The 26,549-nt window shown below is 46.6% G+C and overlaps 1 protein-coding gene across 13 annotated transcripts in view; it reads left to right on the forward strand.

The window, feature by feature from the left end:
* PRKAG2 (protein kinase AMP-activated non-catalytic subunit gamma 2) overlaps positions 1-26,549 on the forward strand; it is a 284,819-nt gene that overhangs the window by 241,870 nt on the left and 16,400 nt on the right. For all 13 annotated transcript variants that reach the window (XM_007165414.3, XM_007165415.3, XM_007165417.3 and 10 more), the window contains 4 exons: positions 15,862-15,943; positions 16,967-17,025; positions 24,624-24,669; positions 26,403-26,457. In XM_007165414.3, the coding sequence (XP_007165476.1) occupies positions 15,862-15,943; positions 16,967-17,025; positions 24,624-24,669; positions 26,403-26,457 (242 nt within the window). The remainder of the gene's footprint in view (positions 1-15,861; positions 15,944-16,966; positions 17,026-24,623; positions 24,670-26,402; positions 26,458-26,549) is intronic.

Below are 26,549 nucleotides of genomic sequence, written 5' to 3' on the forward strand. Positions count from 1 at the left end.
TGCACCTCCTCCCTCGGCATGTCCTGAAGGCCTTAGCTATTTAGTAGAACAATGACGTTGAAATAATACTGGTTAAAAAGAAAGCATCACTCAGGTGGGTAATCTCTTAAGAGAAAACTCTACTGATCTCTTTCGGCAGAAAATTTGAACCTGATTATTTTGGTATTAAAATTATGCTTATTGTAACTCGTTTTATACCAATATGACTTACAATCAGATGTGAAAAGTCCCAAATAATACATTCAGTGCGATGACCAAATTACATCCGGTGTAATAAAATACATGTGCGTACACAGGTGTACGTGTGTGCATTTGGTGTATAGATTTGTACATAAATCTTTACCAAGCAGGATTGTTTTCACCTGGGTTCCCCAAAAGTAGATGCTGAGCCAGGAATTCATGGGCAGTGGGCACTTTATTAGGGCGTCCTGCCAGGAGAGCCCCTGAGGGACTGGGGGAGAAGGAGAAGGGGCAAAGGCCAGGGAGGGCAGCCTCCGCTGACCCCTCAGGGGGACCCCAGCGGGTAGCCTGTGCGAGTTCACCCTGGCCTCTTTCAGTCTCGTCCAGGGCTGTCCCGGGAGATGTGGGCCCCGGCCCTGCCAGCTCTTCCCAGCGCTCGGGGCCCTCTCCCCAGGCCTCCCCCGCCGGCTCTGCTGGTGCCCCCAGCGGCCCGCCCTGTGGCTCTTCCTTGAGGACGCCTGGGCTCTAGGAGCTATTTTGCCTGCGTTCAGTCTCAGCTGCACAGGAGTCTCAAGAATGTAGATATGGCTTAGTTCTTAATTATATTTTCCAATTTTTTTTTTTTATAAATTGGCCTAAAATCCTATGACTTTGCTAAATTCACTTCGGACCAGGTAACCTTCAAGGTCCCTTCTACAACTCTGATTCTTTGACACAAAGAGGACAGAGAGGCATCCAGATGCAGTGTTACCGGAAATATTCTCTACCACTGTAACTACAGACTTCAGTAGTAAAGTAACTAGAAATTCTGAATTCCCCAAATAAAGAAGTAGATCAACCCGTCTCACCCTCACTCCACCCTCCAAAGACCTGACTGTAGGCTTTCCACCAACAGAAAAGCACATGACAGCGGGTACGCCCTGCACCTGCTTTCACTCTTGCTCAGCTTTTCCCGTGTTGTAAAATTAACTCTTTTCTGAATTTAGAATTTAGCCAGAGTGAGTAAGACATGAACAATGTGATGCTTTATGGATCATCGGAGGTCACTAATCCAGTGACTCTCACTTCCCTAATTAATAGAAGCTGCATGTGCCTGTCTCCTGGAAGTCACGAATCCTTGAGGCTCTAAGCTTTAAAGGAGCTGAAATTGGTTACCATGGAAATGGGGGGGTTGGCACTGGTTACAGCAAGTTAAGGATGTGTTTGAAAGGGCTGAGTCGACTGTTGTCTAGACACAGACAGCAGTTGTGGTCAGGGACATGTCTCGAGAACGAGGGAAGCGAGCAGGGGAGAAGACACAGCCCGTCCCCGAGACCAGGTGACCGTCCTCTGGGCGGGGTCGTGGCCTGGACGGCTCCCTGTGTGCGCCTGTGATAGGACAGCCCGGAGCCACTGAGGAGGGCGGAAAAAACGTTTGTGGAGAATGTGCTTGTTTGGGTTTTTTTTAAGATTTAATTTTTTATTTATTTTTGGCTGTGTTGGGTCTTCGTTGCTGTGCGTGGGCTTTCTCCAGTTGCGGCGAGTGGGGGCTACTCTTTGTTGCGGTGCGCGGGCTTCTCATTGCAATGGCTTCTCTTGTTGCAGAGCACGGGCTCCGGGCGCACGGGCTTCAGTAGTTGTGGCTCGCGGGCTTCAGTAGTTGTGGCTCACGGGCTCTAGAGCGCAGGCTCAGTAGTTGTGGCGCACGGGCTTCGTTGTTCCGTGGCATGTGGGATCTTCCCGGACCAGGGCTCAAACCCATGTCCCCCTGCATTGGCAGGTGGATTCTTATCTACTGCGCCACCGGGGACGTCCCCTAATACATTTATTTTTAAGTTAAAAAAAAGCAGGTTGCAGAACAACACTTATATTCTGACCAAGTTACCCTGAGGGCCCAGAGTATCAGAGACACAGCTGGTCTGGGAACCAGAGTCAGCCGTTCACAGGTGAACTGAAAACGGGGTCGCAGACAACAGAGGTGACTGGGACAGCCCGAGAAGAGAGGGAGAGAAGGGCCGCCCACCCCAGGCGGCCGCGCCCTCAGCCTCCAGCTCGGCCTCTGCCAGGCCCATGGGCCTCCCGCAGGCGGGGCTGTGACGCACCCCAGGGTCCTGTCGCTGTGTCTCGCGTGGGTGTGAGAGATGGCGCCTTGGTCCTGGTGCCCGTCCTGGAGTCGCGTCCCTCCCCCTCGGCCCGCCTGGTCCTCCCTCGGCGTCGGCGGTCGTCTGGAGCCCCGAGTGCGGGGTGACTGAGGGAGGGGGTGACGCCCGACTCCCCCCGGCTCCCTCACCCGGTGCCGCGGGCGCCTGGCGCTCAGGCTGGACGGGGCAGACGCCGCCCGCTCAGGGTGGGCGCTCGGCTTGCACGGTCACTCGGCATCTCAGCCGAGTTGTTCCTTCCCGACCAGGGCCCCGCAGTAAGCCAGGAACTATTTCTCAAGAGGAAAATAATTACCTGCAGAAGAAGGCATGGCTTTTTGCTGTTTGTTTGTTTTTTCCGAAAACCCAGTGAATCTCCTGCTGGTGCCTGATGGGGGCCTCATTCGGCGTCCCCAGCTCGGCCTGGGGGTGGGGGGTCCCAGGCCCGGGTGGACGAGGGGCCTGCCCTGCCGCAGAGCTGTGTCTTGCTCTGGGCCCCTCTGAAGACGCCCTCTGACTGTGTCAGAGCAGCGCTCAGGCTCGGTGTGTGCCGCTTGCGAGGACCTGCCGCGGGTGGCAGGGGTGCGGGCGGCAGCCTGAGTGGCATGGGGGTCTCTCCGACGCTCCAGGCCGTGGCCTCCCTCACCCTGACCCCTCACTGGCTGGCTGGCCGATGTCACACCGAGGCGTCTGAAGCATTGCCTCTTCCTGCCCATCAGACCAGTCAGCACGGTGTCACTGATGTCACGGGACCGTGTGACATGAGGCCTGTGGGGTGGTCCGCATCTCTGCAGACTGTGTGCAGCCAGAGAGCCAGAGGTGAGGGTGTGAGAGTGTGTCGTGCCAGGTCAAGGCAGACCGCTTCTCGGGGTCCCTGTACGTTGGTACAGAGAAAAGGCGTGCGCGGCTGACGGCTGCAGGGCCCTGCGACGCGGCATCTGGAGTTACAGGAATCCAGTCACTCTGGGAGACGCGGTCACGGCCGGACGGGCAGCTTCCCCGGGGAGTGACGGGCAGCCTCTCCGTCTGCGCACTTCCCCAGGGACGCTCTGCTGCGCTTGGCTTGCCAGTCTGGTAGCTTCAGGGGCGTCCTCCCTGGTCCTCCTCGGCACGCTATCCCGTGCCCCGTGGGTCCCAGAGCCAGTGTAGGGATCCCAGTGACGTACTCAGGACTGAGCGGATAACCCCAGTGTGGCCTGCAGCCCCATGAGCTCCTTGCGCTTGACCTTGGCTGAGACTCCGTCTGTCACCTGACTGACTGTAAGCCCCCGCTTTGACCAGTGACCACACTGGCGTTTGGGGTTCTAGGAATTAGCGTCCACTCAGAGCCAGGATCCGGTCACCCTGGAAAGTCCGCGTCTCCTTTTCCCCAGTGCTCAGTCATCCTAGGAAGTGGGGCAGGAGTAACAGCACGTCCTGGGCGGGGCACTGTCCTCGGGGGACCCCGCCCCCCTCAGAACTCTGGGGCTCTGGGTCTGAGAGCGGCTCAGGTCTGGAAACGGTGAGAGGGCAAGACTCCATGTTGGCGACTCAAGTTGGGGTTTTGGCCCCTGGACTGAGAATTTTTCTTGTTACGTAGATCAGGCAACGCTTCAGAAGGCCATGCATCTGTCTCACTCCTAGGGACGCTGTAACTGGTTAGCCACGACCAAACCGTCTGCGAATCAGAACATTCTCACCCCTGGCCACGTGCCTGCCCTGCTCCCTCAGGACCTGCCACCACGCTGGCATCAGTGAGGCCGTCATGGTGCTGCCCCCTGCAGAGCGCAGCCAGCACGCAGCTTCTCAGGGGGTAGGGGTCCCCGCACACAGACATTGCTCAAAAACCTGGGGAGGCTGTGACCTCGGGGCCCTTTTGGGGAAGGTAGCTGAGGGCTGGGTGTGCAGGCCGCGTGTGCTGACATCTCCCTAAGCCTGTGGGTTCACTCTTCCTCGTTAGGCCTCCGAAGTTCTGGCATCTCGGCCTCCTCAAACATGCACTCAGCAATGCCCTGCATTTCAAGGCAGTCAACTCAGAAAGCTTTAGAGCCGTTTCCAGGGGCTTGCACTAAACGTTAGAGCCACGTTTCTGGTAAATCCACCTGTGTCAATAAACTGTACCGTATCCAGTGTTAAATTCCCTCTCCTTGGTCTAATATTATTAGAAGCTATTCCCACGCTTACTTCCCAGGTTTCTGCAGATATGAAATAGCGAAGGTTTCTCATGGTTTCCATGTGTGAGGCCCCCTCTCGGGGGCAGGCTGGAGTCTCTCCCCAGTCACAGGTCTCAGGGTGGCACAGGCAGCTGTGGTTGTCTGGAGAATGAGTGACCCCGTGCAAGGCATCTGCCCAGGAGAACTTGCTACTGGGCTTCCAAGCAAAGAAAGGCAATTCGGACACCACACAGCCAGCTGTTTCCACTGCCAGGGGAGGCTCGGAGTCACTCTGGCGTTCAGGAATCTCTGCTTCGTCTCAGTCCAGCCCTGTCTCTGTGCTGGGTTCCAGGGCTGCACTCCTCCCAGATCAGTGCCCCGGCTTTCACGTCAGAGACCGGGGAGACTGTGAGTTCGGGGTGGTGAAGCTCTGAGTCCCGCAGAGTTACATTTGTGTTTGATTTAGGAAGGGTCAGCCTGGTAGCTACAAGAGGAGGGCTTTTTAGGGCTACCATAGAGGCTGCCAGGTTCTCGGTGACCGAGAGTCCCCAGTTGGAGCTTGTCCTTCCCCGGTGCGTGAGCCCCATCCTCTGGCAGGACTCTGCCCACACCGGATCCCATGTTCCTTTCGCTGCAGTGACAGCTAGTGCGGCAGCCCCTGGCCCCTGCTCTCCTCTGGCGGCTGCAGAGTGGGGCGGGGACACCACGGTCACAGGTGATGCTTGTCCCCTCTCGATGCCGCTGCCTGCCTGGGGTCACTGGGGATCTGAGTCCCCACTGACCTAGAGCTCAGCACTGTGTTCAGGCCCCAAGACGTGAGCCCGGTCCCAAACCCTCTGTCCCCAGAACCCTGCCTGGTGCGTGCACTTCTGTGTCAGTCGGGGTCCAGTCAGGACACAGAAGCCATAGCAGCCATCGAACAGAAAACTAACGTAAACCAGTGGTAATTGGATGTAAGTCAGCTGGGTAAATACTGACCTCTGAGGCAGCGTTCTCAGACCTGCAGCTGTAGCATCACTAGGAACTTCCGGGAAACACAGACCGTCAGGCCGTCTCAGACCCACTAAACCGAAAGTCACGGTGAGGCCCAGTGGTCGTGCCTCACTGAGTCCTTCCAGCGATTCTGGTTCTAGCGCTCTGCGGTTCGAAAACCGCTGCTCTGGGGCGTCGTGGAGGTAAGGAGGAGCCTGTGTCGCCTTCTGAGGGCCGCTGGCTGGGGCTGTGCCTCGGTGGCAGGCGGGACGGGGGGCAGCGTGAGGGGGCTGCTCAGGCTGGACTCAGCTGCTGCTGCTGCGGGAGGAAAGCCCACAGGTGGGGATGTGCGCTGCACCGGGTCCTCCCCCCACAGCCCTGTGTCCTACCCTCCAGGCGCTGCGGAACATGATCTCATCTGGACACAGGGCCGCTAAGAGGTAATTAGTTAAGGAGGTGTCGGTCCTAGCCCACCGTGATTGGCGTCGTTGCAAAAAGGGGAGATGTGGACACAGAATCATGCATAGGGGGAGAGTACCAGTGACAACGAAGGCAGAAATCGGTGTGACGCTTGTACAAGCCAAGGGGTGTCAGGGCGTGCCTGCACACCACCGGCGGCCAGGTGAGAAGCCTAGAACAGATTTTTCGGCACAGAAAAGGAGCCAAGCCTGCTCACACCTTGATCTCAGACGTCCAGCCTCCAGGCCTGAGACGATAAATCTCTGTTGCCTTTGCCCCTAGTTCATGGGGCTCTGTTGTGGCCGCCCTCGCAGACTGATCAGGTGGTCGGCAGGTGAAGCAGCCCTTCTTCAGCCCAGCCCTCCCGTCCTTGCTGGCCTCCCTCCTGTCAGAGGCCGCAGTAGAGCCCATGGCAGAGTTGAGATGTGGTCCCCAGGGCCCCAGTGTCACGAAGCAGAGTTAGAAGGGAGGGTTTGGGGCTGAGAGACAGTAATTTAGTAAACGGCGGGGTAGAGAGCACACACCATCCCTTCCGGAGAAGTCTGGCAGCGCAGATCTACTGATGGGTGTGATTTAGTGCCTTCAGATTCTAAATGGTAACTCCTCAGGAGGTATGGAAGGCTCCAAAGTAAATAGAATTTCACAATGGAATCATCACTTCCAGGCCCGGGGGCGGCGAGGGGAGCACTGAGAATCATATAGGTCTTCCCTCACAATGGCAGTATGCGGGAATGTGTGTTTTTAGCAACATTCTACTAACAACATTTTTAATAAACTTTTTTAGATTGATAGAAGAGTTGTGAAGATAGTACAGATCGTTCCCATGTACCCCACACCCAGTTCCCTCCATTTTTGCCATCTTACATTAGTATGGTCACATTTGTCATCGTTAACGAACCAGTATTGATACATAATTATTGCCTGAAGTCCACAGTTTGTTTAGATTTCCCTGTGTCTTTCCTGATGTCATTTTTCTGCTCGAGGATCCCATCCAGGTTACTGTTAACATTTAGTCGTCACGTCCCCTTAGGCTCCCCTTTGCTGTGACGGTTTCTCAGACTTCCTGGCTTTTGGGAACCTTGACAGTTTTGCAGACCTGGCCAGGCGTGCTGTAGGGTGCCCCCGAATGGAATTTGTCTGCTGTTTTTTTCTCACGACCAGACTTGGATTATGGGCTTTGGGAGGAAAAGCACAGAGGTAAAGTGCCCTTCACGTCGTATCAGAACTGCGTACTGTCCTCCTGACGTACCACTGTCGACCTTAACCTCAGTCACCTGGCTGTGGTACGTCTGTCAGGTTTCTTTACTGTAAAGTTCCCCTTTTCCATACTGTCCTCTTTCGGAGAAGGTTACTCTGCACCGCCACACGTAAGGAGTGGGGAGTTGAGGGCTGCGCAAGTTAGCTGGAATTCTTCTGCAAGGGACGTGTGTTCCCTCCTTTCACTTATTTATTCAGTCATTTGTGTCGGCATACGTTTATGGAGAGAGAGAGAGAGATTGCATTGGGTTACAATCCACTATTACTTTGTTTTATTGTTCAAATCATTCCAGTTGATATGATTTTAATAGTGCCAATGAAAGAGAAAACAGGCAAGTGTCCAAATAAGTGGCTGTTTGCCAAACACGGGTTTTTAGAAGAACATGTAGAAAATATAGAAAGACAAGCATGTAAGTAAGTTGAAGAAGGGCATGACTAGGAGGGGGCTGCCCAGGGTCCTCTTAGCTGGGGTTAGAATCGAGATCCACAAGCGGGAAGCAGGTGCTCGCCTGCTTTAGAAGCAGGAATAAGGGTTCGCTCTGTTGCTCAAGATTCATGCTGCAGGTGCTGCTAAAGAGGAAGGGAAACTCTTCAGCTCATTTTGTGCTTTTTCATTATCAAGGAAAATGATCTTCAAAACGGAAAAAGTACAGTAAATGGTGATTAGAAGAAGTTAAAGCCCAGGACAGGTGTGGATTGTAGGAGAGTGCCTGTTTGCTTTCTGATCCCTAGTTTAATCAGGATGTAGATTGCCAGGCTCTTAGTGGTAGTGGAGGAATGGTGGAGAACAGGTCTGAGGCCTGACGCCCGAGGTTCCAGGTGAGAGGAAAAAGAGTCCTCAGAAAACGGTGGGAAATGTGGTGTCATTCCCAGGTAAGGTGTTTGAATGAATTATTCATAAAGTAATAAAAGTAGTAATCTCTGGAAACCTATCATGAATTGACCCCAGAAAGTCGGGGAGATGAACCCGATTTCCTTTTAGGACTGTTCATAGATGTGGTAATACCATGAAAGGCAAATCTGGGTTTCACCTTGGCGGTTGACAGAGCCTCGTGCCCTGTCCTGATGGATAAGATGCAGAAGTGTATCTTGGCAGCTCAGTGGATTGCTGGCGTATGGACCTTAGGGGAACGTCAGTGAAATCGCAGCCTGCCTGGAGCGAGGTTCCTAGCTGTACTGGATGCGTCTCGTGGGCCGGGCCACCTGCTACTGCAGCCAGCCCTGCAGGCGTGGTGGGCGGCACCTCCGCTTCCGTAACCGCGGGGACGAGCAGGTGGGGAAACGCCCCTGCCTCGCACGCTCGGGGAGGACGGTCCGGTGCCATCGAGCCCCTGTCGGGCCCCTGTCCTGCGGCCAGCTCCACCACCCCTCACACACTGACACTGGCTCCCCTGCTAGCCTGTGGCACTCCCGCCCCCGGGACCACGTTCTCAACTAAACCACGTGCGAGCCAGGCTCTGCTTTCTGGGTAAGACACTGCCGGGGCGCCTTAAGATTCTTTCACTCTGAGCTCAGCGGCATCTGGAACAATGACTTGAATACTGACTTTGTTGACCGCATCATCTAATTAACAGATGACTTGAAACCAGGAGAGAGAGCAAATAATAACCAATATCCAGAAAGATTCCTCAATAAGCTGAATTATTCCTAGGCCCAATTAATAAGTAGTTGGCATCCAGAACAGTGGGAATTAGAGCGCGTTCCAGAAGAGAATAAGGCTGGGGGCTCAGAACTGTGGCGGTGTGAGGGTGACCTGACGCGGCCCCGCCCCCATCAGGCTCACAGGAGGGGGGACCTGCTAATGCCGACAGCCAGCAGACTGTAAACCCAGAAGTACAGGCTGTGGTTTTAAGCGTCACGCAGTTTAAAAGTGGTACGAGAAAAGCTTACCTAAAAACAGCAGTCCCTGTTCCTTACACCCTTGTCAAATTCCCCAGAACCAACAGTTCAGCTGTTAAATCTGGCGCTCACTGCCACATTCCCTTGATTCATTAGTTTTAGACACTTTTTCCTCCCTAATTCGGTAGCTGGGTTCTTTGTTCCTTGTGTGGCTTCCTTCCTCCCCTCACGCCCAGTGTCACTCACTATCTCAGTACCGGGGTGCTTTCATTCATTTGACTGTGTCACTGAGCCCAGTGGTTCACTGTGGTTACATTTCCTATTTGTACAGTTCAGTGTTATTCCTGGAGCTTAGAATTCTTCCGTTTTTTATTTTCTTTGAACATCTAAGGCTTTTCCCACCGGCTAACTTCTCAGTAGGACTTCCTGTGCAGCCAGACTTGGCCCGCACGGTTCCAGCCCCACTTGGAGCCACTCCTGCCGGCTCTGCGTCTTCTTGCTCATCACCGTCACCTGAGACTTTCACCGGGTCATGGCGGGAATTGCCTCCACCCTCTCCTGATTTTTGAACACATGCTTTTCTGCTTTCGTGATTTATTCGCTCTGTTTTGGTGGGGCACTTTCTCCAGGAGCTTCCGGTCCTAGACCACTCAGGCTGCATAACAAAACCCCACAGGCTGGCAGGCTTCACAGGAATTTCTCCCTCAGTCCTGGAGGCTGGGAGTCCAAGACCAAGTGCCGGTGGCGTCAGTTCCTGGCGAGGCCTCTCTTCCTGGCTTGCAGACAGCTGCCTGGAGTGCGCGAGAGCTCTGGTCTTTCTCATCAGGACACTAATCCCAACCTTGTGGCCTCATCAAACGCTATCCAGCTGCATCAGGGGGTGCAAACATCAGGGGGGGTCAGGGGGTGCAAACACTGTGCATACGCATCCCAGGAAAAGATGCATGAGAGTTAGCTACTTATACGCAATCTGTAGACTACGTGTAGATTCCATGCGGTCGGTCTAGAATTTCGAAGGCATCGTTCCATTGCTTTTAGCTGCCAGTGTTGCTGAAGAGACGGCTGTTGTGGTTTTTTTCTTCTTTAATCTCCATCTTTTTATATGTGATTTCCCCCCTCTGCAGCTTTTGGGGTTTTCTCTCTCTCTCTGGTGCTTCCATGCCATGCGCCTGGTTGTGGTCTCTTCCACTTGTGAGCCAGGCACCCGATGGGCCTTGGGACCTGACACACGTGTCACTCGGTCTGTGTTCATTGTGCTGTTCCTTCCGAGATTCTCTTCCTGCTGTTTCCTTTCTTCTGGAACTTCAGTCGGGAGATCTTGGGCCCCCTGAATTGATCCTTTAATATTCTTATCCTGTCTCCTTCTCTCATTACTTCTCTGTTCTACTTCTTAGAAGTTTCTTTGTTCTTAACCCAACTAGTGAGATGTATTCAAAACTAGAAGTTGTGCGGCTTCAACGTTCAAGGTTGTGTCGAGTGGCTCGTAATTAAGAGTGAGCACCGACAGTAGGGGGTGATCACAGGGGAGCTTCTGCCTGGGAGGGGGTCTCACGGAAGAGTGTTGGGCCACCATCTTTTTCACTGGAAGCCCCCAAATGTTCGTCTCTGTGTAGTTTATTTCTGAAGCAGTTTCTCCAGAAAAATAATCCTTTTGATGGTGATGGCGGGTGGCTTTGGTCATGACCTGATTTGAAACAATCTTCCTGTTTGTTTTCAGCCCTGCCCCTGCCCCGGCCCCTCCCCACACGGCTCTCCTCTTCGTTAGTGTTACCCTTGCCACACCTGCCTCTCGCCCTGGCATCTCCTCGCTCACCTTCTAGTTTATACTCCCTGTAGTGTGAGAATAACTGTTCAAGAGGAAAAGATGTCAGAGATGTTTCTCTGCCACTTTTAAACCTAAGGAGCCACGAGGGAGACTCCAGGAAGGAGATGAATGAGGTCCTGCGGGAGTAGAGGAGGGATTCAGCTTGCTGGGCGTGACGTGGGCAGGTGGTGCTGAGGGCTTGGAAGTTACAGGTGAACTGGGCTTTAACTGGTGGAGCAGAAGGTGAGTGCCTCTGAAGTGGGAGGAACATCGTGACACAGCCCGAAAAACGGAGGATAAGTTCACGGACTGAGGAGTCTGCTGGGCCGTAGGGCTCGGGCTGGGGCTGCATCGCAGAGGGTCTTGGAGACCAAACCTGAGAAGCTGGGCCCGTCCTTGCTCAGGGGAGACGCCGGCAGGTGTTGTGAAATCGATTTGACGAGCTCTGATGTAAAAACTTAGTAAACTGTAGTGAACAGTTTTAAAGAGCTTTAGCTATGCATCAGCATTAATTTTAAAAGCCCCACAATTAGAATCAGGGTAAAACTGTGTATGGAAAGCAGGGAAGCATTAGAGGAATCAGATTCCCATTTTGGGGGAACACAGATGTGCTACTTGGCATTTAGATTGCCAGAATCTCTTAGCGCAACTAAGGCCGGCTTACCCTTTTTAAAAATCATTTTTATATTAGACTTTTATTTTCCTCTTTACTTAGCTGATTATCACATTTGGTTGTTTGAAAATCCTATTAAGGGCTTCCCTGGTGGTGCAGTGGTTAGGAATCTGCCTGCCAATGCAGGGGACACGGGTTCGAGCCCTGGTCTGGGAAGGTCCCACATGCCGTGGAGCAACTAAGCCTGTGCGCCACAACTACTGAGCCTGAGCTCTAGAGCTCGTAAGCCACAACTACTGAGCCCGCGTGCCACAGCTGCTGAAGCCTGCGCGCCTAGAGCCCGTGCTCCGCAACAAGAGAAGCCACCGCAGTGAGAAGCCCGCGCACCGCAACGAAGAGTAGCCCCCGCTTGCCACAACTAGAGAAAGCCCGCGCTCAGCAACAAAGACCCAACACAGCCAAAAGTAAATCAATAAATAAATTTATAAAAAAGAAAATCCTATTAAAATATAAAATTTTTAATTGGTAAATTGAGTTTGAGCAAATTGCGTTACCAGTTGAAAAGAAAGAAATTCTCAGAGGCACTCCAGGCCCCTAGAGTTTTTCCCTTATTAGTAGACGGCGCCCGTCCTCTTCCGCCTGTTGATGGTTCATTGGTGACACCCTGTGCCTTCTGTAACTGAGGAGTTTCCTGAGCGTAGTTTTAAATTGCCCCCAAACACTCCGTGCATGTGGTGCTAAGAAAGCCAAGTTTAGGAGGCTTCGTGACTGCGGAGAGGCTGCAGTGAAACCACAGCAGCAGGCGGGGCTGCTCGTCTGGGGACACTGAGACGTCCCCGCTACGGTACTGTGAGCACGGGCTGTCCACTTTGGGGAGTTCTGTCGGGTCTCTGGAGGGTGGCATTGTGACTCCCTCCATGACGTGTGGACCCGTCAACAGTTCGTGTGGCTGAAATTAAAACAGTGACTCATTCTCTGCTTCTGGTCTGTCAGCAGAGAGTGGAAAATTAAAGCTTTTATTCTTTTTGGCTCTTCATGCCGAACATCTTCACGCAAGTCTGGTTAGTCCACGCGCTTGCGGGAGTTCCCTGGTGGCCTAGTGGTTAGGATTCAGCACTTCCACTGCCGAGCGCCCAGGTTCAGCCCCTGGTCGGGGAACTGAGATCCTGCGAGCTGTGTGGCGTGGCCAAAAAAGGAAAAAAACCAAAAAAACAAAAAAACACGCCCTTGGGAGGAAAGCACTATCTGTTAGCCCCACCTTGTAGCTAAGAACGTCGAGGCTCAGAGAGGGTTAAGGACCTGAGCTGCCGAAAAGTCAGAGTCTGTCCAGTTGGCCCTGCAGCTTCACCCACTGACATCACTAGGAGGCTTTTTTCCTTCACTCCAAGTATTTCCTTAGCATCTGGTTGTTTTATTAATACCTTCTCGTGCAGAAGTGAAGGCACTTTTCACCTTGAACTCTTCACGTCCCCTTTGCCCCTGGATGGCTGCTTCCCTGGGTGTTTCCCTCACGTGGCATCAGCAATGTATCCTCAGGATGACCTGAGGTCAGCACACATCACCACCCCACCCTCTGCATCCTTGGCCTGTCCATCTTCGGTACCTGAGAGAGTCACTGCTGTGCGGGCATTTCCTTGTGTTTTGTGTGCAGAGGCCTTGAAACCCCTTTAGTAACTAACTTGGAGCATTTAGGGGCTGTTTAAGAGCTTGCAGGTAGCAGGTTAGTCAGAGAAGTTATTGTGGGGAAGCAGGATTTTCTCTGTTTCTGAAAGAACAGTCATTATATTGAGTGTTAAAGTTAGGCCCTGCTTCTGTTGGTGTTGCCATCTGTCTGATTGCTACTCCTTTGAAAGTTAATGTCTTTTCTTCCCTCTGGCTGGTTTTCTCTTTGCCTTTGATTTTTAGCATCTTACCTATGAGGTGCTGGGTGTGGTTTTCTTTGTATTTTTCCTGCCTGGGTTTTATTTGATGCTTTTGATAGATTCAAATATTCTATTGAAATTCGCCTATTTGAAGATGCTTCGGAAAATGCCTTTGGAAAAATTCCAGAATTTTGTAGCTCAGTTCATATCTTTCTTTTCTCTCAAGGATTGTAGTTCCCTGAATCCTGCCTTTGTGCTGTCTGCCAGTGCTTTCTAATGGGGGTTTGTATGTTTTGTCCAACTCGTGCAGTTGTTTTCAGCTATTTCATCATGGCCAAACCAGAACTTTCCGGAGTGGCTTTTCAACAGCTGTGGTCACTTAGGGTTACGTGAATGATCCTGATGAATGATTTTAATACTGGTTTTCTCTGCTAAATCTGTTATTTGGAGGAAACAGTTTGTGGTTTTAAAAGTGCCCCCACTCCCTGCCTACTCCAGCCAGTTAGAAGAACAAGCTAAGCAGATATTTAATGTGTTTCAAAATCCGTTTATCCATGACTTTCCCCCATATTCTTTTATAATATTTCCTAGGCCCACAGTCAAGGATTCCCAGAGCCTCATCGAGGTAGAAATAGACCACTCACACTGGCGCAGCGTCCCTGGATGCCATTTAGGTACACAAACAGTGTGAATATTTTTGTGATTCTTGATACAAGCTGTGGTTCAGAAACCATTTTGCCAGTTTGTGGATGCCATTTAGTTCCCGTCTGGCTCCCGTGTCCTTGGGTTGGCTCTGCTCACCTCCTCTTCCTAGTTTCCCTGCCAGTTTGTTCAACAGATTGATGGAATCCCTGCCGTACTCAGGACAGTGCTGGACTTGGCTAAGGCAAGTGTGGAAAATGACTAATGAGAGTCCCCCTCACCCACCAGCCGTCCTTCTGCCCTTGTGCAGGTGAACCAGGCACCCACATACGTCATTCTAAATAGAGGCAAAATGAGTCACAGTAAAGGCAGAAACGGGTGCTGAGTTATTACTTCTACTCTGATTTTGAAGCTCTCGTTTCCTGAAATCCTCTCTTTTCACTATTAAGTTAACAAGCAAAATGAGTCACAGTAAAGGCAGAAACGGGTGCTGAGTTATTACTTCTACTCTGATTTTGAAGCTCTCGTTTCCTGAAATCCTCTCTTTTCACTATTAAGTTAACAAGGGGTTTCGGAGTATAGTGGGTGAGAAAATAACCTTTTTCTTAGTTAAAAAGATAACTATACCACAGAATAAAAAAAAATTTTAAGAGATACACTTCCACTGCCTCAACTCCATAATAGAAAAGTTTAATTTTTTTGCTTGTTTCTCTTTGATCTTTTCTGTGTAAATACATGTTTTATATAATTATAATGCATAATTTTATAGTCTGCACTTTCACTGCCATAAACCTTTTTTTTTTTTTTACTTCAGCATAGTCTTCACAGTTATACTGTTTGATGCTTTTTTCTCACTGGTATACCAATACTTAACAAGTTTTGTTGGAGGCAGATCTTTCTCCAGTTTTCAGTGTTAGAAATAATGCCACATAATTGAACATCTCTGATTCAGGAATCCTACTCCTAAAATTTTTGTATGAGTGACTAATTCAGCAGAGAAGAAGCTAGCACACAAACAGTGTGAATGTTTTTGTGATTCTTGATACAAGCTGCGGCTCAAAAACTATTCTAACAATTCACGGAGCCGCCAGTGGTTTTACAACTGCACTTGTGTCGGGTGCCGTGACGAAAAAATACTGGCTTATTTAGCGGCTATAAATGGTACTTTAAGTTTGCTTTAATTTTCATTTCTTCGATTATCAGTAAAATTGAACCATTTTCCATATGTTATTTGCTGTCTGTATTTAGAGGTCATTTTCAGCACTGAGCTTTTGGCTTTTAATAAATCATAACCTCTGCTGCCTGTCACGGTGTCCCAGAGGGTGTTTGTCCCGAGGGCTCAGGGAGATACTGTATGTGAACTACTCTGAACAGGGCCCAGCCCATAATAGGCACACAGTGAATGTTTGTCTCAAGAAGATATAAAAGTAGGAGTATATTACATCTTTCATTCCTTCTCTTTCTCAACCGCAGGGAAATGAAGGGGGAATGCTTGTCGTTTTGTTATTCAGCATATGAAAAACAAATTTTCATTTCAAGTTCTTTGATATAACTTCGGTATTTCTGAATGAACTAATAACCACATATAGGAAAGATCAAACTCGGAAGTTTGGGGAATTCCCTGGCGGTCCAGTGGTTAGGACTCGGCGCTTTCACTGCCAAGGGCCTGGGTTCAGTTCCTGGTTGGGGAAGTAAGATCCCGCAAGCCGTGTGGCGCGGCCCAAAAAAACAAACCTTTGAAGTTTAATTCTTCTGTGTGGTTTTAATTACATAAAGTCTCTCTGATTGCATTGTTTCAGTTTGAAAAAATAATCTCCAATCCCTATATACCTTTCAATATAATACAAAAGCATATTGCTAATGTTAATAAATTCTGTTATTTTTAACTGGTAAGGTTTTAGTTGAGTGTTTTAGTGGAAGGTATTTTTCTCCCTGCATATATATAGACTTTAAAAATGTGTGTTGTCTCTCTCATTGGTCTTAGGTTAAAAAGGCCTTCTTTGCCCTAGTAGCCAACGGTGTCCGAGCAGCGCCTCTGTGGGAGAGTAAAAGACAAAGTTTTGTAGGTAAGCGGCACGGGCCGGGGATCTGAAAGCCTGAATTAGTTCAAGAAGTGCTGGTTTGGAGTGCAGCCTAGGAGACATGTTACCAACCAAAGGACAGTCTTGCTTCTACATCCTGTGCGGTGGGACTGCTAGTAAATTCAAAACATTTATGTACCTGTGTGGAGTTTCTCTGGATTCAGCGCCGTTTTGGCTCTGAAGCCTCCTTGGTGCCTTTGCCGGTCCCCTGGTCCCAAGGCTGAGGCCTGACCTCTCCCTGTCGGCCCCTCCGCTCGCGTTCATGCCGCGGGCCATCCCCGGTGAGCACTTTTCTGACACAGCAGATGAAACGATGGAAACGTGATTGGTACCTTTGATAAAGCGTTGTTACGCTATTTAAAATACCACGTAACTCACAGTATCTAAGCTCCATAATTTCTCATCTTATGAATCACAGTGGACAATGGGTGTCGTCCCTCTTAGGAGGCATCGCATCATTTTGAAATGACACTCCGTGTCCGCCGCCCCTTGGGCTGCAGCTGCCTCGGGGGGAGGTTCACGCCTTCATCTCTGTGGTCCTGGTGTCCGGCACACAGTGGGCCCTTCGTAAGTTGTGCCTGGGAAAGCCGCTGTTTTTAGAAGGATTCTCAGAAAACAATCCAAGTGCTACCAAAAGTGTCATGTTTCTAGAGCTTATGGGATACTTTATCTTATTTTAAAGTATCCTAAATTACTTACGTGTAGCCACAAGTCTTTTGTGATGTTTAATAACATTCAGAAAGTTTTGTCTTGGTGAATTGCCAACTACTGTGATTAATTCCATTAATTACTATCAGGTTTAATTTCAGCTAAATTTGTGTATCTTAGCGTGGTGTAGATAATTAACAGATTAATAGTTTTAAATAATATATTAAGCTGTGCTGGTAGTCTTTAAAGTGTAATCTAGAAGCCTGTCTAGTAAATAAATATTCGAGGTTTGCTTATCATCTGAAATTTTTCTTTAATGTCTTCATAGTTTTATATTTAATATATAATTCTTTCTTCCAGGAATGCTTACAATTACAGATTTCATTAATATACTTCATAGATACTATAAATCACCCATGGTAAGTGCCAGAAATCCTTATGTCAAGTAAGTGGAGCTATATATTTCTCTGTATGTATTTAGAGCTCTGTGTGTGTGTGTGTTTGTGTTTTAAGATTTTGTGTTTTTCTTTTTTGGTACTGGCTTGGTGGTGCTGGTGGTTGATCTTTCCAAATATATATAATGTGCAGGAAACCTCAGTGTAAATCAGTCTGATATTTGAAGCTTGAAGAAGGTAGTCTCAGGAAGCATAAAAGGCAGTAGCCTCTTTATTCAGCTTTCAGAAGTCCTCAGATTAGTGGAATTCTATGTGCTTATTTATTGCCTAGATAGTCTATGAATTTCACTAAATTTATGCTCTTTACCGGCATTCTGGGCATGCTGTGGTGTTGAGATCTGCCTGGACCCATGAATGAAGGAGGCCCCTCGCACCCTTCCGGACCAGGGGTGGCTGTCCCCAGTGAAGGCCGCAGTGGAGATGAGAACAACACAGGCCTGACTTCCGGGCCTGTTGATGGGCACGCGGCTTTATGCAGTTACCCCTGAAATTTTATAAAAGAAATATATGGACTCTGTGCTTTTAAAGAAGTAAACATTTAAATTGGAGAAATTCAGTTTTGACATTTTTCTGCCACTTAAGAAAAGACTGCTACTGGCTAATTTTAGTGGCAGAACTCCCTGGTTCCTGGTCCAACTGTTTTATAAGAGCATAGTTTGAAAACTACATATGGCCTTTATCTAACACTATGATTTTTGTGATTCTACCAGCTTGTTTGGTTTTTGGTTTTGGCTTTTGTTGTTGTTTTTGAGTTGTTTTGGTTTGGTTTTGTTTTTTTTTTGTCAAGGTTGGGGAAGGACAGAATTGTATACTTTGTTTTCTTTAACTAGTACTATTTTGGGTATCTAATAGGTAAAAGGCAATCTAATTAATACTGTTTTTACATGTAATGGTCAGTATTGCCCAATAATTAAATTCCTACATAAGATGGAAAAATAAGCTTCTGCTTAAGACATACTCTTAGAAGGAAGTTTTACCAAAGACTTCATAAGTATTCCATATTTATTTCACATGACATATCTGATTTCTTAAATACTGCCAAATGCAGCTGAATATTGGTTTTCCTTATAATGGTCAATATCTCTGCTTTTGGACTGGCAAAATCACAAATATGATTATTAAGTGGCTACATTTTAATAAAATGCAGCTAAACCCCGTATAATAGATCTCAGTAGTAGTTAATTAAATCATAATTTCTAAAGAGCAGTTACATCTAAATATATAGTCCAAAGTTTTTCTTAATACTTGAGGATACATTTTTTTCCTCCATCTTACACCTCATTTTCTAATTATAAACAGAAAAGTGCAATTGTGAAAGCTATGGCTTATTTCATTTTTAAGAATTCATCACTACTATATAAAAACAATTGATTTTTATATAGTAACTTTTCATCTTGTAAGATTCAATTATTCTAGTAGTCTTTTTGTACATTTGTTAGGATTTTTCTATGTACATAATGATGTTATCTGCAGATACAGTCAGTTGTACCCAACCCATTTATTGAAATGACTTTCTTTTTGTCACAGAATTGTTTTACTGCCTTAAATGTGGGTCTGTTGCTGGGCTCTGTTCTGTTGTTCTACCTGTCTGTCTCTATGCCAATACAATAGTCTCTTGATAACTATTTAAAAAAAAAAAATGCCTGCTGATGTTATTGGGAGTCAGTCCGTAGATCAGTTTGGGAAGGAGTTGGCATCTTAACAATACTGAGTTTTGCAATCTGTGGACACGATATTTCCTTTTCTTGCTTTATTTCATTGGCTAAGACCTCCAGTAGAGCGTTGACATCAAGAAAGCGGACCTGCTTCCCTTGTGTCCCATCTTAGAGGGAAAGCATTCAGTATTTCACTGTTACTTATGGTGTTAGCTGTAGTTTTTTCATAGATGCCCTTTATCATGTTGAGGATGTTTGTTCTTTTCCAGGTTGGCCAAGAGTGTTTCTCATGAATGCATGTTGAATTGTGTCAAATGCTTTGTCTGTAGCTATTGAGATTATCATATTCTTTTTCTCCATTCTCTTAGATACTGTTTTTCAAGTATTTTTCTGTCCCCTCCCCCACTTTCTAGGATTCTAGTTACTCAGCTGAGACTCTTTTGTTTTGTAGGGGTTTTCCCAGTATTGTTTCCTCTCGGTGCTTCATTTCAGATATATTTTATTTCTGTGTCTTCATTTCCACTGTTATTTTCTCCACAATACCTTACCTACTATTTTTTTTTCCTTTCAGATAGTGTATTTTCTGTCCTAGAAGTTCCATTTGGTTCTTCTTTATATTTTCCATTCCTTTCCTTACTATGTTCATGTTTTCCTTTAAATCCTTGAACATATTATATCAGTTGTTATATATCTGAGAGATGTGTGTGTGTGTATATATATATATATATATATATATATATATATATATATATATATATCAGATGCTCTTTCCTTCACCTCTGTTCTGGGTCTGATTCTAAAGATTGGTTTTTCTCCTGTTATGGGTTACATTTTCCTGCTTCTTGGAAATGTAATAATTTCTAGTGGATGCTGGACATTGTTAATGTTATGTGGTTGAATATCTGTATTGTCTTCCTTTAAAGAGTTGGAGTTTGTTTGGGCAGGCAGTTAAATTACTTGCAGGTCCTTTTTTAAAAACAGTTTTTATTGAGATACAGTTCATATATCCTGTATTTCACCCATTTAGTGTATACAATTCAATGGCTTTTAGTATATTCAGAGTTGTGCAGCCATCACTACAGTCAATTTCGGAACATTCTCATTACGTGAAAAAGAAACTTCACACCTTTAGCTGTGACACGCCACCAGTCCACCATCACTGCCAGCCCTAGGCAACCACTAATCTACTTTGTCTCTGTAGATTTGCCTATACTGGATAACTCATGTAAATGGAATCACACAATATGTGGTCCTCCGTGACCAGCTTCTTTCACGTAACATAGTGTTTTCAAGGTTCCTCCATGTTGTAGCATATATCAGTACTTCATTTCTTTTTATTGCCAAATAATATTCCACTGTGTGGCCATACCACATTTTACTTATTGATCAGTTGACGGACATTGAATGGTTTCCACTATTTGGCTATTGTGAATGATGCTGCTATGAACAGTCCTGTACAGGAGCTTATGTGGATATATGTTTTCATTTCTCTTGGGTGTAGACCTTGAGTAGAATTTCTGGGTCACATTGTAATCTGTGTGTAACTATTTGAGGAACTGCCGGACTTCTCCACAGCGGCTGCATCATTTTACATTCCCACCAGCAGTGTGTCAGGGTGCCAATTTCTCCACGTCCTCACTGACCCTTGTTACTGTCTCTCTTTTTGATGATAGCCATTCTAGTGGATGTGAATTGGTACCTCATTGTTATTTTGATTTGCACGTCCCTGATGGCTAATGCTGTTGAGTATCTTTTCATGAGGCTTGTTTTTAAGCTTTGTTAGGGTGTTAAGCGTTACTCTGGCTGGTTCACTTCTACTAGTACTTCTGGGATCTCCATGGATTTCCCTGGTTGTTCAGCAAGGACTTTTCACTCTGCCTGGTGAGAAGGCAAATGCCTTCTCGCCCCGTGCATGCCCGGCTTAGCGTTCAGTCGGGGCCTCAAGGCAGTCTCTGCGCAGCCTTCTTTTCTCTTTCTGCACAGCTCCACCTTGTCTGGTAGTCTGTCCTTCAGTTTCCATCCGGCCCAGTCGGCCCAGACTTCGGTTTCTACCTCCTCAGCTCACTGAGACCTGCTCCACTGGGGGTCAGCTACCTGTGTCACACTCGGCAAAGTGCCTCTCAAGAGGGACGTGGCGGTCACGGGGCTCAGCTTGCTTCCCTTCTCTCGGGGACGACGGCCCTGTCTCGTGTGTTGTCTAATGTCTGAAAACAGTTCCACGTACTTTTTCCCATTTTCTAGTTGTTTTCGGCAGGAGACTCCGTGTGGTCCCATGTACTCCATCATGGCTGATAGAGCTCTGTTAATATTTTAACCACACCTTTTTCACTGTTTTGTTGTTGTTGTTGTTGTCTGGTTGCTGAATGGGTTTCAGTATCATTTTTAACTTAACCACAGTCTGTTGAGAGTTAGTATCGGAATTACATGGAAAATATAGTTCCATTTAATCTACCCCTATCGTTTTTGTTTTAAACAAAATGAAGGGTAAAAGGGAAAAAATTAGTTTTTTATATTTACCCACATAGGTACCATTTCCTGTTCTTCTCTGTGGATCTACAGAGTCACCGTCTGTTGTCATTTCATCTGGAGAACTCCCACCAGCATTTGTGTGGTCCACATTGGTGATGAATTATCGCAGTTTCTGTTTGTCTGACAATGTCATTATTTCATCTTGATTTTTTTTTTTCATCTTGATTTTTGAAGGACAGTTTTGCTGTTTTATAGAGATTGAGTTAACTGTTTTTTGGGTTTTGGGTTTTTTTTCTTTAACACTTTAAGGATGTAATTTCATTGTCTTCTGGCCTCGCAGAGCTTCTGATAAGAAGTCGGTAGAAATCCCTATCCTCGTCTCCTCTATGTAAGGCACCATTTCTTTCTGGCTCAAGGCTTTCTCTTTAACCTTGGACTTCAGCTGTTAACTGTGATATGTCTTTGTATTTATCCTGTTCTGGGTATGTTGAGTTTCCTTGATCTTCTAAGTTGCTTTTCTACCTGATTTGGGAAGTTTTGGGCTGCTGTTTCTTCATTTTTTTTTTTATATCCATCTTTCTCTCCTCTCCTGGGACTTCGATTCCTTGTATATTAGACCCCTTGATACTATCCCATAGTCTCAGTCTTTAGTGTCATTGATCTCAAGATTGGATAATTTCTGTTGCTCTATCTTAAACTCACTAATTCTTCCTTGGGTGATCTCCAATCTTATTTTCAAACCTTATTTCTACTGAATACTTCTTTTCAGTGAGATTGGGAGCTTAAACATGAAAGATTTTGTAGCTTCTTTGTAAAAATTTCTAGGCTGATTTTCCACAAAACGGAAATGGAACTTTTAAATTATAATTTTATGTATATTATGGAAAGAACTCTTTATGACAAGACCCAAGGCTGCTACCTTTCCTATCAGCCACTGTATTTACATAGATGTAGGTACTGTATACCTCTTTTTTTTTTTAATTATTAAATTCTGTGCTTGCAGTGGTTGCTTCTTCCCTGCCACCTACCGAGCCTGCCGTGGTGGCAGTTCTTGTTTCTCCTCCCCTGCTGACCTGCCCACTCAGTTCTCTCTTTCCTTCCTCCTGACCCCTCCGCTCGTCTCCCTGTGGCTTCTTTCCTTCGGAAATCTGAGTCCACTTCCTCCACGTGCACGTTCTCCTTCAGGTCCTTGGTCCTTGCCAGTTGAAATTCAGGTCTTTCAGAATCCTGCTGGAGAGCCGCCTCCGTGATGGAGAGCCCTGTGCCATCTCCCTGGAGCAGGATTAGTCACTGTTTCAGCGCCCCCATTAACTACCCACACAGCACTTTTCATACTGTATTCTGATTAGTTGTAGGGCAGTGTTTCTCAACGGGGAGTGATTTTGCCTCCCAGGGGACATCTGACAGCATCTAGAGACATTTTTTATCCTAGCTGGGGGAGGGGTGGGGCGCGTCTGCTGGGGTCTGGTGGGCAGAGGCCGGGCATGCTGCTCAGTGTCCTACAGCGCACGGGACGGCCCGACAACAGAAGCGTCCAGCCTCACGTGCCCGTAGTGCCGAGGTCGAGAAAGGTAGTCTCTCTCTCTCTCTCTCTCTCTCTCTCTCTCTCTCTCTCTCTCTCTCTCTCTCTCTCTCTCTCTCTCTCTCTCTCTCTCACACACACACACACACACACACACACACACACACACACACACACACACACACACACACACACACACACACACACACACACACACACACACACACACACACACACACACACACACACACCCCTGCCAAACACCTCCCCGTTCACAAGAGACCCCCGTGTTAGCTGAGTCACGGCCATGCTGGTGACCGTAGCTAAAGCTCCGAGGGGGCTCTGCAGGCAGAGCACAGGCATCGCCTCAGGACCGCCTAAGTGAGACGCAGACCAGGGTTGTTCTACTTGCAACTGTGTGAAAACCGGAGCCTCATCTTCCTCAATTAGGCTTTTTCTCTGTCGTGGATGTTGTTCAGTCACCTGGCATCAAAATGGGGGGGGGGGGGCGGGTTCTTACTTAGTCATTCATCTCTATTTCCCCTATTTTATTATTCTCTAAACCTTTTGGTTCTTCCTTTCAGTTGCCCCTACATTCCCACCGTCACCATTCGAGACCTAACTGACCTGACACTCGGTTTTGCATCTGGCTCTGGTGCTGTCACGTCGTCCCACTGCTTAAACCCATCCGTGCTGGCCTGGCTTTCTCTCCCAGACACAGAGCCCACCTTGGGTCGTTAGTCCCCAGACTCCTCGCTCCTGCCCCCCAGCACCGTCTCCTTTCTGTGTTTCGGGAACGTGAGGAAGTCCTTTTCCTCTCCAGGCCCTTACGAGTTTATCTTTTATGTGAAGTCCACTCATCGTGCAGAGCCTGGCTGAAATCTGCCTCCTGAAGTTTTCCTTGCCTGACTCTGACCTCTGCTCATCCCTACTCTCCCTGCACCCCTGCACTACATAAGCCTTTTAGAGTACGCTCTGATACGTACGCCTTCTTCTTGGTGGTTTCTTGCCACTTGTTGGTGGCGTTTCAGTATAGGACTGTCTTAATGTTGCCAAGTGGATTTTAAGCTTCAGGAAGAGGCCAGGTTTTCCTACTGCAGGGCCCCCAGGAGTCCCAGTGCAACACTGCAGGAGGCAGAGAGGCTTTCTTAAGCTGAGGTGCAGCGGAGGCTGCAGCAGGTGGGGAGGCCGTCCGCCTCAGGCTCACTGAGCACGTTGTCCTCACGGGAGCTGAACGTGGAGGGCCTCCTCTCCAGCTGTTTAGGAAGGGAAACAGATTCAGAGGCCTTAAGTACTTTGACCCAAAGCAGCAGCCAAGATGCAGTGATGTGAGTGCTGACGACTCCGGGTGACTAAGTGCTGTACCCACTGCCCAGCCTCCAGGCTCTCCAGACTCTCCAGACTCAACGCCCTCTCTGCCTTTGTGACGACGCCCATGCGGTCCAGGCATAACCTGACCCAGCAGCTTAATTAGCACATGATTTAAGCAACTGCCCTTTTAAACTTAGAGATGCTAAAAATCTTATGTATCCTCAGAAAGAAGGAATGTATGTATGTATATGTGTGTGTGTGTGTGTGTGTGTGTGTGTGTGTAGGAATGTGTGTATATGTGTGTGTGTGTGTGTGTGTGTGTGTCTCGGTGTATGTTTTAAAATTCAAGTGTATCAGAAATTTTCAAATTAAATTAATGCAAATATTGTGTTGGTTTATGTTTTAAATTTATAAAACATTTGTCTTCAAAGAAAGGTAGAGCATGTTTTGTCTCTCATTTATATTTCTAATATTTCTGAATTATCTTGATTGTTTCCATCTGCTGAATTATGGGACTCAGCAGTAGTTATGAAATAGTAATTTCTTTTTTTCCCCTTATGTTGTGTGTGTTAACATTTGTAAATAAGAGTTTTTCTTATTTCTAGGTACAGATTTATGAATTAGAGGAACATAAGATTGAAACATGGAGGGGTAAGCACTGTTGAGTGTTAAAAACCTTTTAATATGAGGGAAAAAATGTTCTACATATGTATAAAATGTTTTAATTTCACAGGTCCTCTTCTCTCTGCTTAATAATTGACTACATCAAGACATTTATTTCTATATTAATTTTGATAGTATGCCATACTACTATAGATACTACCCATCCTGTTTAGTACACATGTATAGAGAACCTAGAACCAGTCTTTAGACTAAGGCTGGGGTACAGATGGGCTGTAGTAACTAGTGCCCGAGTCTCTGGCCCCCAGTGGAGCCGCCATTCACCACTAAGTACTACCGTCCAAATCTTTGCCTTTGTATAGAAAATGCACCAAAGGAATGCCGGAAATTAACAAAAGCAAGGATCTGTTCCTATTTAAATTCAATCATTATTTCTTTACATTATTATTATTTCTTTACGAATTATGGAGACAAGTAGAACAAGTGAACCTTAAACTAGATGATTTGGATAAAATCACATGAAAATAACTTCAAGATTGCTTTCTTTTGTTTGCAGCATTGAAATTCACCCTTCATAATCACAATACCCTTTTCTGAAATGGAGCCATTTTTTAAATTGTAATTTCATGATTGTGAAATTGTTCTGTCTTAATGAGACCCATCCTGCTGGGTTGGTACAGAGGGGGCAAAGGACCACTCAGTAAGAATATCCTAGATAGGAGCCTGTGATGGGGATCCTTGAGGAAGAAGCCTTTGTAGGGTGTTCAGGGAGAAGCCTACATTAGAAATTGAGGGGCCAACTCAAGGAAATTTTTTAATTTAAAACTGAGATTTAGCTTTGTACTCCCATTATCTGCTTGGTATGATAAGCATCCCCTGTGACTGGCTGTGAGATCTGAACATCCGTTAGAATGCTCTAAAGAGGGCTGGGCCTCTTTTAATCCCATACGATTTAGAAGTTTCATTGAACGATATATTTGATTTATGATAGCTTTATCAAGTCAAACCAAACAAAGTAAGTCAACATGGGATCCACATTTTAGCACTGCCTATTATGCAGTGAATATATATATTTTAACACCAAGACAGATACTTTTTAATAAATTCTACTGTATAAGTAATGTTAGACCAAGGTTTAAGTATATTTACATTTTGATATTACATGGTATTTGGTAGTAATAATAATAATAATAATGTCGAGATTTTCTTGAATGCCTTCTGTGTAGAAACCTCAGTAAAACAAATTAATTACAGTTTATCTTTACAAAGATAATGTCTACATACTAGAAAGATCCCCAGATACAGTAGATCAGGCTTTGGTGTGGAAAATAAAAACTTAATAACATTTAAAGAACAAAGTTTGTTATAACTTTTATCTTTTAACTTGTGAAAATTAGTTTTAAAGGATTTCATAAAGTCTTCATTCGTTGAGGGTGACAGTGACTTGGTACCATTCTAGTGACCTCTGCTGGTATTGCTCTTTTATCAGATTTCTTGACTTTTCTTCTGATTTTTACAGCATCTATTGTAATACTGTTTTTAAATACTTAACTTTTCCACAAAGGCAACATCCTGAAACAGTTTGGAAGTTGTTTAATAATAGCCATAACTATAAGTAACACAATAGTTTTCAGTAAATTAATTCGATTTGGGTTTTTAATCCTTCTAATTATTAACTGTAAATTGAAGGGTATTTTAATTTATGTAATAATTACAAACAGTAAATATGTTACTAATTACATATTTTCTTTCTATAAATACAGAGCTTTATTTACAAGAAACATTTAAGCCTTTAGTGAATATATCTCCAGATGCAAGGTAAACTTGTAAAGTTTTTCTCCTTTGAAAACATTCCATTCATTCAGATTCATCTGTTGTTACCATGGGTGGTAGATTTTTTTTTTTTTAAT

This window comes from Balaenoptera acutorostrata, chromosome 7, assembly GCF_949987535.1.
Source record: "Balaenoptera acutorostrata chromosome 7, mBalAcu1.1, whole genome shotgun sequence".
Classification (NCBI taxonomy): domain Eukaryota; kingdom Metazoa; phylum Chordata; class Mammalia; order Artiodactyla; family Balaenopteridae; genus Balaenoptera; species Balaenoptera acutorostrata.